Genomic DNA, 16,590 nt, shown 5'->3' with positions numbered 1-16,590 from the left:
TGCTGCCATTTAAGTGTCGTTGTGACACGTGTGTATTAACGTAATTGTTTAAATTCAATTAGAGTAACGTTTGTTGTTGATTGTCCTGAGAGACAAGTGTTAACGTAAGATTTTTTATAAGGGGTACACATAAGGGGCATAACTGGCCGACCCCTCACAGTGTTCAAGAGAGAACTGGATAAGCACCTCCAAAGGATACCTGATCAACCAGGCTGTGACTCATACGTCAGGCTGCGAGCAGCCGCGTCCAACAGCCTGGTTGACCAGTCCGGCAACCAGGAGGCCCGGTCGACGACCGGGCCGCGGGGACGCTAAGCCCCGGAAGCACCTCAAGGTAACCTCAAGGTAAGGGGTTATCATTCTTGGATTAACCGCCTTGTTACTTGGTACCTCGTTGTGGGCAGCGAGCGCCAGTCAAGTTTTGTGATTATAGTAGTTGATCAACGTGAAGCCGTGACAATATTGATTGCAAGCTTGCATTACCAGTGGGCACCACTTTGTTCAGTTAGTGTCATTATCAGTTAGCGATGACGGGATAAGGATACCGTGGGTCCGTCAGGCTGTTGATTAGCTGTTCTTGAATGTGCCACTGGAGTGATAGTAAAGTAACATAAATTCACTGTGTAGTAGTTTTAGTTCTTGTTTTGTGAATAAATTGTTTCTTATAGAAAACGGTCGTTTACGTCAAACCTTCCAATATTACTGCCCACATTTCATGTTCTGCAATGCTTTGCCTGCATTGCCTGTTCATATCAAGTCTGTATCTAAAGCTCGAGTCCATTGCACAGCACCACACTTCTATAAATAAGAAGTGAGAATCCGTTGGCTACCCTTTATTAGTTGTCAACTAGGAGGAGCCAGCGACCTAAGTGACAGGTGTTACCCGAGTGGTTTCGCCTGGCGGTTTGCTCCCGCGGTCCTATGATCTTAGGCTTTAAGATTAAATATCTGCCACTGGCAGCTCTTGCTGTTTATGGTCTGCCTCTCTTGCGAGGTAGTTGCGATTAACGTAACATCAATAGGACTTAATTCTTTTGATAATTGTCAAAGAAAAAAAATTTCACACACGGCTCCGTCTCTCATTGTGACTGCTGCACCTTTTACCCCTCTCACTCTGTGGGGTTCTCAACGTCGTCCCCGCCACGGCAGCACTCACACAATCCCTTCCCATTCAAATATTTACAACGCCTTGTTTGGTCCCGCTACATGGGCTAAATACTTTGATTTCCACCATCTGGATTCTACTCCTCCTGACGATTTCTCCCGCCATTAACACCTTGTTGATTCAGTAGATGCCTCTGTTACTTTTAACTCCACCAATTATGATACGTGTGTCGTTGCTGCTTCTTCTCAGGATGCAGCTACTTGCTTAGCCGGTTTGTCCTGAATTGGGGAGACCTCTGTTTGGGTCTCCAAAAACGCTCGGTTAAATGCCAGTGTTGGCACTGTTCTCCTCCCACACCATGTTGCGACTGGTGTTAGGGACCTCAAAGACTGCCATGAGGATATTAAACATATGCTCGAAATCCAAGGCCATTCTGTCCTCCAGGTGGACACGTTTACTCGACCCCCTCGTGGTCGTGCCCTCAGCCCCTTCGAGTTGTAAAAATCACCTTTGACAGTAGGGCCCTTCCGCCCTCTATTATTCTTGCTGTAGCCAGATGCTCCGTTCAGGAGTACATTTCCTCTCCTAGACTTTGCAATAAGTGTTGGAAGTTTAGGCACGATGTCCTCAAGTGTACAAGTACTGTGTATTTATGCCTCATGTGTGGGGATGATGATCATTCTAAGTCCGAGTGCACTTCTCTCCAGGCTCGCTGCCTCAATTGCGGTGAGGCCCACCCTACCTTCTCATGCTCGTGTATACACTACAAACTCGATGAAGCCGTCCTTAACTTGAAACACCGTGATCGTCAGACTTTTCCTGAAGTGAGACGCCAGGTTCGTCGTCTCACCCCTTTCGTGGGTATATCCTACGCTCGCATGTTGCGTTCTACTTCTCCTCGTCCTTCGCACCTTCCTCAGTTTCACAACCGTTTCCAGGCCTTAGACTCGAACACGCTCTCCACCTCCTCCCCTATTCCTTTGCGTCCTGTCCCGAAAGGTCTTCCTCCTGGTTCTCCACCTGGTGTTTTCCCCCTTCCTTCCCAGTCCACCATGTCTCCTATGTCTTCTTTCCCATCTCCCAACCCCCCCTCTTTCTTCCCAACAATCCCCCCAGTTTCTTGGCCCTCCACGCCGCCTGTCTGTCCATCATCCTCCCAGCAATCTTCGTGTTCGCTCCCATTCCTCTTCTCCTGCTGAGCCCATTGAGTCTGTCGCCTTTTACGTTGTTACTGGAACGCCTGTCTCTTCGAGTCAGAAACGTAAGCCTGGCTCCTCTCCTTCTTCCTACCCAGCGGGTAAGAAGGTATCGCTTTCTTCCTCGCCCCCTCCCTCTGACTCTATCACTACGTCCCCTCCCATTTCAGAGGCCGGACCCCCCCCTGTCCCAGATATGGAGGTTTCTTTCGCCCCCGATTCCGTCTCGGTTGCTGCTCTTGCTGAGGTGCATTCCCTGATTTCTGCCCCCCCCCCCTCCTCCAGCTGCCCGTGACCGCCCCTCTCAGTTGTCTCCTCCTCCGGATCCCGTCAGTCCGCCTCTGGTCTGTCCCCCCACTCCCTTCTCTCCATCCTTACTAAGTTTACCCATGCCCCCTAACTCTGATTTTGCTGACCCTGACCTTGATCCTGAGATTCTTTAATAAACTGTGTTCTTCTTTAACCTTTGTTTCTTTCTTGTTCTCTGTTACTGTTCTTTCTCTTTGATATTGTCTATTCGCCAGTGGAATATTCGTGGATTTTATGCCAACTTCCATGAACTCCAACTTCTAATTACACAGTTTTCAACACATTGTGTTTGTCTCCAGGAACCAATGCTTGGTGCTCGTCCTGGTCACTTTCGTGGTTATTCCTTTCTTTCTCCTCCCCCCCCCCCCAGCTCTTGCTGGGGCCCATAACTCTACTGCTCTCGTAATGCGTTCTGATATTCTCTTCGTCCCCCTACTTCTTCCGTCACCTATTCATTGTTCTGCTGCCCGTGTTTTTGTGGGTAAATGGTATACAGTTTGTTCCATTTATCTCCCCTTCAAATGTCCCGCTTTCCCTTCCTGATCTTAAGCACCTCCTGGACTCCTTGCCAGAGCCGGTGCTCCTTTTGGGTGATTTCATCTGTTGACATACCCTCTGGGGTGATGTTCTGACAAACACCCGAGGCTGCCTTCTTGAACCGTTCGTCCTCGCTTCTTCTCTATCTCTTCTGAATTCTGGTGAGCCCACTCATGTGGACTCTCAGACTCGCACCCTTTCCTGTCTTGATCTTTCTCTCTGCTCGTCGTCCCTTTACTTACATTTCACGTGGAGGGTTCTTGATGACCTCCATAACAGTGATCATTTCCTCATCCTCGTTTCCTTTTTCTCTTTCCACCCTCCCCTCTCCTTCCCTAGGTGGCAGTTTGCCAAGGCTGACTGGAGCCTATTCATCCTCTGTGCTACTCTCTCTGACCTCTCCTCTCTGCCTCTTCCTCGTGCCCTCCTTTTTTTCGACATTGACTTCGACGCTGCCCTCCACTCTATTCCTCGCTCTTCCTCCCGAGGCACACGGAAGTGCATTTCCTGGTGGAATGCGGACTGTGCTCGGGCTGTCTGCTGTAAGCGTGAAACCTGGAAAAAACACCATCGCCGGCAGACGGCTGATTCTTTTATTATTTTTCGGAAGGCAAGTGCGGTGGCCCATAGGACCATCTGTACAGCTAAACGTGAGAGTTGGAAATCTTATGTTTCCACCATTACGTCCAATACTCCTCTGCCGCAGATCTCTAAGAAGATCCGCAAGATTGTGGGCAAGATCGTTCCAGATGTTTCGCCGGTTCTACACCTCCATGGTACTCTTGTGGCAGACCCAGTGACGGTCGCGACCGAACTGGGTTCCCACTTTTCTACTGTTAGCTCTAGTTCTCATCTTCCTCAATCCTTCCTTCTTCGTAAGCCTGTTCTTGAATCTTATCCTTTAGATTTCCACACTCATCTCCGACTTCCCTATGACGATCCTTTCTCTCTTTCTGAACTTCAGTCTGCCATGGCCCTATGCGGGTCTACGGCAGCAGGCCCGGATGACGTTCATTATGAGATGCTTCGCCATCTCCCTCCGTGCACGTCTCGGTATTTACTGAGTCTGTATAACCAGGTCTGGGAGTCGTCGTCCATCCCTGAGGACTGGCTTGATGCCATTGTAATCCCTATTCGGAAACCAGGGTTTCTTGGTACGTCCCCTAAGGACTTCCGCCTCACGAGTTGTGTCTGCAAGCTCTTTGAGCGTATGGTAAATGTCTGTCTGATGTGGTACTTGGAACACTATCACCACCTCTCTCCTTCTTAATTTGGTTTTCGCAAGTGCCACAGCACAACTGATGTCCTGGTGAACTTGGAGGTCTACATTCGTACTGCTTTTGCTGCGAAGACCTCCGTTGTTGCTGTCCTTTTTGACCTGGAAAAGGCATATGACACGACTTTGAGATACCATATTCTGTCCCAACTTCGTTCTTTTGGCCTTCGTGGTAATCTCCCTCTCATCCTTCAAAGCTTTCTCTCTCATCGTACCTTTCGAGTCAGGCTTGGTACCTTTGGTACCTCTCTGCCTTTTTCGGCAGTATGAAGGTGTACCCCCAAGGTTGTGTTCTGAGCACTACTCTTTTTCTGGTTGCCCCTCAATGGTCTTCTTTCCTCCCTTCCTTCTGGCATCTTCTCCGCTCTTTATGTTGACGATCTTACTATTTGCTGTCGAGATGATGATTCGCCTCTCCTTCAACGACAGCTTCAACTTGTGATTGATGCCGTTTCATCTTGGGCCACTAATCTTGGCTTCAAGTTCTCTACTACTGTTATGGACCCGAGCCCAGCGTCCGAGCAGAGCAGTGACGACCGCGCCATCTGTGGGTCAGCTCCCGAAACCCCCTCCAAATGGACGGCACCATCTAGTGAGGACGAGATATACTGGCCACAAGGGCTAGTTTCCCGTCCTGATCAGCTCATAACATAGCCGCTGCTGACCTCTGGTGAGGTGACGCTTGGACAGCAACGCCATCTATGGAGCGGATAGGTGGACGTTTGTGTCTTAGCCTGTGAGTGAGGTGCCCTAGAGTGTCATTAGTACTGATGACGTGTCTAATTACAGAGTCGACCTGGGACTGCTGTAATGGAAGTTGGATCAGTCTACCCAAGGCAGTCGAAGAGTCTCCACATGTTTGCTGCAGCAGCTGTGAGTCACCCCCCGGATGAACACTGTGGTGTTAGCCTGCCTGTGACGTGGCAGTTGAGGGATTGTCGTACCCGGGGCTGACTGGTGGAGACGCTTAACCACTGGGGTGTTGTGGTGAGGAGAGTGATCTGTGGGATCACACGAGGCTCCTGACTAGGGCTCGCAACCCTAGTATCAGTCGTGGAGTGGCCTACGCAGCGTTGCTGATTGGAACCTGCCAGCTACAGGCTGGATTTGTGGTTGACGACCTCCACGACGGTGCCCCCAGTGGAACTGTGATTTGGCTGGCCTGTGGCCAGGGTAGACTCAAGAGAATCGAAGGATTCATCGTGAGGCCACAAGAGGACCAAGAGCTTAGCATCGTTGAGCACCGTGGAACACTCCGCGTCTTCAGAGGAAGACCAGATTGTATATAATAGTGTTTATACCTCCCCCGTGTGATAATCTATATATTATTTATGGTGATGGTGATAATTATATTATTAAGTTTTTGCCTTTGTCTCCCTTCCCCTTTAATTTACTTGCGTTACGGAGCACACCCCTTGAAAGCCACTACTAGCTTGGGGCCGGATACCCAAACTCTACTAACACCAGACAAAGAACCCAGTTGCGACCCGAGAGGGCCGTAACAACTATTAAGACTTGTGCCATGACTTTTACTCAGAAGCATGTCGTTCTTCGTCCCTCTTTGTCACTTTATGGTCATCCCCTTGAGTACAAAGATTCCGCGAAGCTTTTGGGGTTATTCTTTCACACTCGTTTGTCTTGGTCGCCCAATATCTTTTACCTCCGTCTTGATTGCTCTAAGGCTCTTAACCTACTTAAGTTTTTGTCCCATACTTCTTGAGGAGCGGATAGGCGCACGCTCCTCTATTTGCATTCCTCTCTCGTCCTGTCTAAACTGATTATGGTTGCCCTGCATACTCTTCTGCTTCTCCTTCTACTCTTCGCCGTCTTGATCCTTGCACCATACTGGGTTGCGTCTCAGCTCTGGTGCTTTTCGTTCCACTCCTACCCTCATCTTGTACACTGACACTTGCTTTCTGTCTCTCCAGGATCGCCGTGATCGCTACAGTCTTCGTTATCTTGCACGATCCTTCCAGCATCCTCACTCTCGCCTCTATCGTGCTTTAACCTTTACCCCTCCTGTACTTCCTGTTCCTCTTCACCATCTTCCTCTTTCTGTCCGTTTATCTCACTTACCAGATTCTCTTTCGGTTCGTATTACCAATGTTTCTCCTCGTATTGTTCCATCCTTGCCCCCTGGAGGGTCCCCCTTCCCAAATTTTGTTCTTCTCTGACCTTCATCACTAAAGTTTTTACTCCTCCTACAGTTCTGAAACGCCTCTTCCTTGAACACTTTTCTTCTCATTCCCACTCCGTTCCCATCTTCACCAATGGGTCTAAGTCTGCTGACGGTGTGGGCTTCTCTGTTGTTTTTCCTGACCACACTTATGTGTCACCTTCCTCCGGAGGCTAGCATTTTCACAACAGAACTTTATGCTATGCTCTTCGTCTCCTGCTTTCCCGGTGTCAATCCCCCTTTGTGGTGGTAGTTGACTCTCATAGTGCCCTCATAGCTTTAGCGTCCTTTAATCCGGTTCACCCAGAGGTCACCAAGATTCAACATTGGCTGTTTTTTATCTCCAGTAAATTTAAGTCGGTTGAGTTTTGCTGGGTTCCCAGCCATGTTGGTGTCTCTTTAAATGAGCGTTCGGATGCTGCCGCTAAGGAAGCTATCCACACTTGTCCCATCTCCCATAAATGTATTCCTAATTCCAACTTTTAGCAAGTTATTCTTGCCTCCATCCTTGCCAGCTGGCAGAATTGTTGGTCTTCTGTTATTGGTACCAAACTGCATACTCTTAAGAGTCGTGTGTCCCAGTGGCCTTCCTCTTACCACTGTAACCGGCGGTGGGAAACGGCGCTGGCTAGGTTACGTATTGGCCATACCCGTTTAACTCACGGTCACTTAATGGTGCCCTGCTCCTTATTGTCCAAATTTCATTGTCCTTCTTACGGTCATGTACATCCTTCTTGAATGTCCTTATTTCCAGGACGAACGTGTGTCTTGCTTTCCGACCGTCCCTCGCGGTCAATTGTCCCTCGGTAGAATTTTTTGTGAATCGAATACTTTTGATATCGTTCACCTTATGCGTTTCTGTTCTCGTATTGGCATACTTGGTGATATTTAGTGCCCTCTGATTACTCTGCACATTTGGTGGTGCCTTCCCGGTTTAGTGCCTTCTTTTGATAATTATTTACTTGATGGCACTGTAATCAGCATCTTAAGAACATTGTATGCAGAACATTGAGAACGTTGTATACAGCACCTTGAAAATACTGTATACAGCATCTTGAGAACCTTGTATACGTCACCATTAGAACATTGTATACATCACCATTAAAACATTGCATACATCACCTTGAGAACATTGTTTTCTGTACGTTGACAACATTGTATATATACGACCATGAAAACATGGTATACAACACCTTGAGAACATTGTATTCAGCACCTTTAGAACATTGTATTCAACACCTTGGGAACAATGAATACTGTGGGAAAACTTGACTCATGTAAATCATTTAAATTAATTCTATTTTCGATAGCTTACGAAGGACCACCACTTTTTGAGAAAAAAGTGGAAAACAGGGTAGAGCTAGTGGTATGATAATTTAATCCATGAACTAGTGTCCTATGGATGTTTTAATTAATATTACATTGAATATTAAAGGGGACTGTATTATGAGTCAAATCCTCTCACCCAAAATGGGGGGTTACATGCAAAAATATTTATATATCCCAAGCATTATTTCAGTGCTGGTTCGTTCACTGAAGTAAGTAAAAGTAAATGAATATTGAATGAATTAGGTAATAGTAATTAGAAGCGAATGTGCCTCAAGATACTACAAGAATGTAGACTAATATTACTATAGCAATGGGTTAGTAATGTTGATCTCATTAGATCATTAAAGTATCTACAAGGTTATTTATCTACAATAACGATTAACAGCTTAGCTGTGAAATCTAGATAGATGTAATCGGTTGCCACACTCCACTGACGACGTATTGCGTCGGACAAATTGTAGCGCGTGAAGGTGGGAAGCCTAGCACCTCGCTTGACGTGGTCCCAGGAGTTGAAAGGCAATTGTAATGTAAAACTCTTCTACGTGACTAACTACAGATACATTTAATACGGAATTCTTCCTAAATACATGTCACTGCAGAATTCTTCTGCAAATATTAATATAATATGCCTATATAAATTATGGAACAAGATAAGAGAGTACACGTACTGGATTTTGATGTTAATTTCTCATCTTAACGATAACTATTTAAGTGTAATATGTGCTCACAGTAATACAAATAGAATACTTACTTGCCGGGCCAAGTGTCCGTTGATTAGGGAACGACTCCAGGTCCCTCGTCTCCAGTTGCCGTGATAAGACGTCAATTGTGGAGTAATGATTAGTTCCTTGGACACTGCCGTAATGTGCCAAGATAACGTGGCGCCGCTCTCGTGGTTGTAGGAGCGTAAATTATTTTTAATTACTTATAATTAATCAGGGAAAGTAAGGAATTGTGACAAGTGTTTGTCACTAATAAATGTATTAAGGCGTAATATATTTTTTGCATAGCGCAAGTAAACTTATTACGACTGCACAAATAAATGAAAGGATTATCATATAAATTGTTTTACATTTCAGTATTTACCACTGTAGTTAATAATTCTCCTAAATGAACGAGTTCAGTAAGCAATAATATGCTAGGTAAATAATCAACTAAATAAACGATTATCCTTAGTAAAGGAACGTAATTAACTGGACTCTGTTTTAGATTCAACTAAATGTGGAGAGTTTCATGTCTCAGCCTGTCGTTCCTCCCAACGTCATTCTGACTGTAGGAAGAATCTGGCAAAAATGGCTTCGTAATAGCAACATTAATTGAAATAGTTCTACAAATTAGTAGAGTTAGTAATCCCTACGACTAATACAATGATGATTTATTATAATACGTAAACACTTCGACTTGCTTCAGTAGGGGCCTCCAGACTTCGTATGATTTCAGTTGAAATCTGGTTGTATGACTTGACTAGTCCATGATGGTACAGTGGTCGAGTATGCAGCCGGCACTTGCCTTGGTCGGAGGTTCGTGTCACCTCACAGCCCTGGTGGACTTTGTCAAATCAATTGACATATATATCCAAAAACGAAAGGGATTATTTGAATTATTGGTCGAAACTGTACATGTCAACACTAGGTTCAAGTACGAAGTTCGTCAACAGCAATGTTTATTTTGACAGGTTGGACGAAGCTTCACTCCGCCGCCATCGACGGTAACAACACCTGGGTGGAGGAGCTCATCTCTGAGGGAGCAAACATCAGCGCAGTCAGCCCTAGTGGCGAGACGCCTCTCTACTACGCTCGCAAGGAAGGTCACAGGCAGGTGGTGGAGACGCTGCTCAAGTGGAACGCTGACGGTAAGAGCCTCACTGACGGTGTTATGGGTGTCATTCCGGGTAAATAATGTCAGTTTACTTTACTTTATTTATAATTCACGCAATCTTGCGGCGCTAGTGGAAAAGGTTAAAAGAGGCACCTAATGGGCTCGGGGATTGAACCCTAAAATTCCCAGGCCCTTGGCCTGGGTCACAATTCGCCGCAAATACACATATAAGATCAAGGACCTGATTAACCAGGTCCTTGATCTGCAGTGTGGGTAATATCGGCAGATAATAATCGTACTGCATTGATCTCTTACCTGGTCATACCTCACTGCAACACCAGGAACATACTCAATGTGCGCACACTTGGCCTACACACTCACCAGACACCAGTGTGGCCGCACAGTACTCAAAACAATTTGTTGTCCTTGCCAGTGCGAAATATCTCCTCCACTGTACAATCTTCTATAAGACTGGCGCGACCGGCTTGCCCTCCTATCAGGAGTGTCGCTCTCAACTACTTTGTTCCTCTGATACTTAGACAAGTTGGAGCAATAGAGTCTCACCGCTCACTGGCACACAAGTCCCAGAACCAATACTCGGTATTATAAGTAGAAAAAGTGTTAAGTGAACAAAAATAGTCAAATACCACTTAGTAGCCTCGTGCACATGTACATTGTAGCCTAGAGCACACGTACATTGTAGCCTAGTGCACACGTACATTGTAGCCTAGTGCACACATACATTGTAACGTCGTGCACACGTGTATTGTAACCTCGTGTACACGTACATTGTAGCCTAGTGCACACGTACATTGTAGCCTTGTGCACACGTACATTGTAGCCTTGTGCACACGTACATTGTAGCCTCGTGCACACGTACATTGTAGCCTCGTGCACACAGACATTGTAGCCTCGTGCACACAGACATTGTACCCTCGTGCGCACGTACATTGTAGTCTCGTGAACACATATATTGTAGCCTTGTGCACACAGACATTGTATTCTCGTGCAAATGGATACTGTAGCCTCATGCACACGTACATTGTAGCCTAGGGCACACGTACATTGTAACCTCGTGCACACGTACATTGTAGCCTAGTGCACACGTACATTGTAGCCTCGTGCACACGTACATTGTAGCCTAGTGGATATGTACATTGAAACCTAGTGCACACGTACATTGTAGCCTCGTGCACACGTACATTGTAACCTCGTGCACACGTACATTGTAGCCTAGTGCACACGTACATTGTAGCCTCATGCACACGTACATTGTAGCCTCGTGCACACGTACATTGTAACCTCGTGCACACGTACATTGTAATCTCGTACACACAGACACTGTAGCTTAGTGCACACATACATTGTAACCTAGTGCACAGGGGTACTGTAGCCTCGTGCACACGTACATTGTAACCTCGTGCACACAGACATTGTAGCCTCGTGCACACGTACATTGTAGTCTCGTGAACACATATATTGTAGCCTTGTGCACACAGACATTGTATTCTCGTGCACACATACATTGTAGTCTCGTGAACACATACATTGTAGTCTCGTGAACACATACATTGTAGCCTTGTGCTCACAGACATTGTATTCTCGTGCACACAGATGCTGTAGCCTCGTGCACACAGATACTGTAGCCTCGTGCACACGGATACTGTACCCCCGTGCACACAGATGCTGTAGCCTCGTGCACACGGATACTGTAACCTCGTGCACACAGATGCTGTAGCCTCGTGCACACGGATACTGTAACCTCGTGCACACGGATACTGTAGCCTCGTGCACACAGATACTGTAGCCTCGTGCACACAGATGCTGTAGCCTCGTGCACACAGATACTGTAGCCTCGTGAACACAGATACTGTAGCCTCGTGCACACAGATACTGTAGCCTCGTGCACACAGATGCTGTAGCCTCGTGCACACGGATACTGTAGCCTCGTGCACACAGATACTGTAGCCTCGTGCACACAGATGCTGTAGCCTCGTGCACACAGATACTGTAGCCTTGTGCACACAGACATTGTATTCTCGTGCACACAGATGCTGTAGCCTCGTGCACACAGATACTGTAGCATCGTGCACACAGATACTGTAGCCTCGTGCACACAGATACTGTAGCCTCGTGCACACAGATACTGTAGCCTCGTGCACACAGATACTGTAGCCTCGTGCACACAGATACTGTAGCCTCGTGCACACAGATACTGTAGCCTCGTGCACACAGATACTGTAGCCTCGTGCACACAGATACTGTAGCCTCGTGCACACAGATACTGTAGCCTCGTGCACACAGATACTGTAGCCTCGTGCACACAGATACTGTAGCCTCGTGCACACAGATACTGTAGCCTCGTGCACACAGATACTGTAGCCTCGTGCACACAGATACTGTAGCCTCGTGCACACAGATACTGTAGCCTCGTGCACACAGATACTGTAGCCACATGCTCATATTAACAGCTGTTTTGTTTGTGGTTGTTTGGTTGCAGTTGTAGTTTTCTTGGTAGCGGGAAGGAATGGAGTACAAAACACCTGTGGCCTTTTCTTACCACTTGAGCTCACACCTGCTATGTAACCTGATTTCGGTTTTACCTTGCAATCAGCTGCACGATGACCTGGCTTACCACAGGTGTAGCACTTGTGCACCTGCTTGTTGGAGGAGTTTCCCTGCTCCCCCGACACACCAGTCTTAGGCTTAGCTCCCTCGCCAATACCTGTAGCATGATGCTTCTCGTGTGGCTTCACCCCTTTCACCTGTCTCCTGGCCCCAGCCCACAGATCAGCTTGCTTGGCCATAGACAGATTTGACACAATTTCTTGCTCTTTGAGCTTGACACGCAGAGACGATTCGCATGCTTCTAAGAACAGTTCACGGATCATCAGTTGATAGAACTGCATGCTCCCAGGAGCAGTCTCCATGAGTTCACAGTAAAGGTTTAGACTCGATTCTAACCGCTGCAACATTAGCACATATGTCTCTTCTTTTTGCAATTGAGCCCTACGGAAATTCTCTAGCATCCGGTCTGCAGTAATGCCAAAACCGTTCAGCAGTGCTGTTGTCAATGCCTCGTAATCTCCGCGCTGGTGCGGACCCAGACTGTGATAGTTGGTTAGTGCCCTACCCTTTAACAATGCACTAAGAGCGAGTGCCCACTTTGATCTTTCCCACCCGCAATCAGCGGCGTGACCTTCGAAACGCTTGATGTATGCATCCATCGAGTCGTCCCTCTCATCAAAGTTAGCTAGTTTAGGTAGTTTGACAATCTTACCTTGTTCAACGTTAGTCTCTGTTGAACGACCACTCGTCTGGTCATCCTGCCTTGCTTGCAACTGCATGCGAGCTATGCGTTCAGTACTTTCTCGGTTCTGCTGATCAGTCCAGCGTTTGTTTTCTCTCTCCTGCTGATCAGTCCACCGTTTGCTTTCTCTGTCCTGCTGATCAGTCCAGAGTTTCATAGCTTGCTCTGCCACTTTATTCCCTTCGAATCCCAACTCCCTAACTTGGTTACGGTATTCCTCTAAGGTGAATAATTGCGAGCCTATAATACCTACTCTTTGAGTTGGCATCGTCCACAAGGACCTTTTGGGCCGAGATTCTTCCCCATAGAATCCCCCCAACGGAGTATTTAAAGGGCTAGATTCCCCCGTGACTCCGTTTTCTTCTGTAGCGCTCGTGATTTTAGTGACATCATTCTCGGTGACGTCACCCACAGGGGTCTCTACCTCCAAGTTGTCTCTCACTGGGGTCTCACCCACTGTGTTATCTCTCACTGAGGTCTCTCCCCCAATAGCCTCATCCAGTGTGATGAGACTCGTGCACGTCACCTCAGTACTACCCTGCATGTGTGCTTGTAGCCTCACCTCTTCCACGGCCCTGATGTGCTGTTCCACTCGTTCCTTACACTCTTGCTCATTAAGAGTGTCGTAGTCGTCAGGTCTATGAGCGGTCAAGGCCTGGTGAAGATGCAGGTAGCGCTGTTTGTACTCTCCACACTCAGACATACTGGTGGTGTGTGTACCTAACAGGGTGTTAAACATCCTCTGAATACTGCTCGTCACTTTTGAATTTTCAGAGAAAATTTAAGTGCGAAATTTTACTGTACAACCTAGCTCATAGGTTCCAACTAAGCCAATCACATTGGGCACCAGATGTGGGGTGTTTCTTTTTTGCTTTCACGACTGCAATGCGTACGTCGCCAATGTACATGTGGCAGACGCTTCACGATGTCGGAATTTGCAGAATAGAAAATACGAGAGCAACCGTACAGGGCCTGGGAGCAAGGTCGAGTTAGAGTCCTTGAGGGTCTCTTCTCAGACTAGCCTCACCTGGTCCTGCTCCACGTTGGTCGTTGGAATCTCCTCAATGATTTAACACTTTAAGGGACTCCTAGGGTCCTCATCACATTTATAGTTTGTGACTTATAGGCAACTCGGTGTTGAAGACACTTAGAGCTGAAGGCTTTAGTATTTGATTGGCAGTATTCAGAAATGGTTCAACGGAAACACCGCATAAAGCTTAACAGTAGTTTATTTACTAACTTAACCACTAATACACAGGGTGCTTGATTTACTTTAGATTGGCGTCAGCAAAGCTATGGTTATATTAGCGAGACTCTTGACGTCTGGCTAAACGACTCGTATCCACTCGGGGCGAAACACCTAACTTAACACAGTTGACAGCCAATCATTAACACGGCAACCTAACTGCCGGTATGCAAGTGATGATGATATGCAATATATCAACAACTACACTGTCAATGGGACAGGCAATAACATGCACAATAATATCACACACTAACTAAATGTGTGGTGTATGTGAAGCTCACATTCAACAGACGAGTGAAATGCCGTGATACCACACAGATAAATACGCATTCACCGTCGATTCACCTATGACCTGTGACAGGTATGAGAAGGTGAGAACTGTGGTTGATCCCTCAGATTAACACAGACACAATAAAACAAAGACAAGATCTTGTACTTACAGATAGGTACCTTTTCCTTACTCACTCAGGCACATTTATACAAGCACTCGTAGGTGGCCTGACAGCTGGCTTCGCTCGTAGACACGGAGGGTACTTGCAGTAGGGCGGGCTGTATGCTTGACAGACACACGCGCACCCACTGGCACTGGCGATGAGCAAGGTGGTGACGTCACGTAGTAGTGTGAGGGCGGCGGCGGGCGCTCGAGGCACAGAAGTACAGAGGTACTAGGGTACTGGGGTATAGAGGTACACGCTCGGGACGAGTAGCAGCGGCTGTGGTACCATGCAGGTACACTTGTGGTAAAGTCACACACAGGTTACTTAGTCGGCAGCACTGCCTTAGTTCACTCTAAGTCACTCACAACGATCTTTGTCACCAGGGGTTACCTGATACCAGTCTGTTTCGCTCTGGAGATTTGTCACTTTAGGCTTCTGAATAATATATATTCCCACTCGTGATTCTGGGCGAGTGTGACGTATAATCTTCAGACGCTGAGTTAACTTGACGGTGAGGAATAGACGGTTGTTCAGTCTATTGGCCGGTAGACTGAACAGAACACGGCCACTTTGCTAGAGATCCCTCACAAGAATGCTGTTTGCCTGAAGCTCAGGGCGTCTTGTGGCACACACAAGGGGATTACAATTTGACCAATAGCATTGCAGCAAATGAGCGGGAACCAATCATATTAGCTCGTTCGATGAGCAGTAGCAGGAGTGACGTCATGAACACGTCACGACCACGTCATAGCTGTTATTGTCCATCACGCCGGTTGACCTCAGAGGTCAGATGCTGCTAGCGTCTCCCCTCTGCTCTCACGCTCCCACCTCCCAATGTACTCATTGACCCTAGGTGGCAAGTATGCTTAATTTCCTGTATCTACTTCCTGCCTGGACATACGGCGGCCTCCGTATTATGAAAATGTTCCTGGATAAGTGGGCATTCTGGAGATACCCAACATGCCAGGTCACTATCCAGGGTTAACAGAAATAGGACCTTGTGCACAAGATCGGTGCACTGTGCACAGCAATGAGCCATTCCAGTCAGCTGTGGGAGAATCTTGAGAGACACTCTCTCACAGTGTTCAACTGCTAAGCATTTAGGATGCTGTTCTTAACAAAATTATAATCAAAACTGTTTGCATCAGACAAAGATGCGAAAACTTCCTGGCTTTTTCCCCCTGAGTTGACTTTGCATTATCGCTACCCATTGGTCCATTGGCCAGTTCATACTAACTGCAATTTTAGAGAAATGTGAAAAGAAAACCTAAGGGTCCTCATTAAATTTTGGTAACTCGACATACTTATTAACTTTTATTTGACTGCTATTATTACTATTAGGAACATTGCTAGTATTTCCATGTCCAGCTGCCAGTCTCTGTGTTTCTATTCTATTATTATCCTCAGCCATTTGTTTTTGAATTTCTAACTGCCTAGTTTGTTGTTTCTTTGTTGTCTCTAATTGCAACTGAACTACCATTCTCGCATTTTGTGCCTCAATTTCTAAATGTTGTTGTATAGCCTTAGCCTCAATTTCTCTCTGTCGAGATTCAATCTCTCTCTGTTGAGCTTTAGCCTCTATTATTTTCTGTTGCCTTACAAATTCACATTCTTTCTCTCGAGCTTCAAGCTTAGCATGTGATACTTGCGTTTCCAACTCAAGACGCCTTAAAGCAATCTGCTCACTTGTCTCCTCACTTACCTCATCCAGAAATTATTCTCCTAAATTACAATCTTCTACTAGATGGGTCACTATGACTCTCACAATTTGTGCCTTATTCATTCTGTTGTTGACTGTTAATTCTAACTTAGTTGCCATACTTATTAAGGCAGACTTTGTTAGGCTTTTAA

General features: G+C 46.6%; 1 protein-coding gene across 1 annotated transcript in view; it reads left to right on the top strand.

The window, feature by feature from the left end:
• Positions 1–10,355, top strand: part of LOC123761176 (inversin-like) — a 187,691-nt gene extending 177,336 nt beyond the window's left edge. Inside the window, exons 2-3 of the mRNA XM_069339271.1 lie at positions 9,604–9,780; positions 10,180–10,355. Coding sequence (XP_069195372.1) covers positions 9,604–9,780; positions 10,180–10,355 — 353 coding nt within the window. The remainder of the gene's footprint in view (positions 1–9,603; positions 9,781–10,179) is intronic.
• Positions 10,356–16,590: the final 6,235 nt, after the last annotated feature.

The sequence above is a fragment of the Procambarus clarkii genome, chromosome 41 (assembly GCF_040958095.1).
Source record: "Procambarus clarkii isolate CNS0578487 chromosome 41, FALCON_Pclarkii_2.0, whole genome shotgun sequence".
Lineage (NCBI taxonomy): Eukaryota > Metazoa > Arthropoda > Malacostraca > Decapoda > Cambaridae > Procambarus > Procambarus clarkii.
This window is presented reverse-complemented; position numbering and strand designations above follow the sequence as displayed.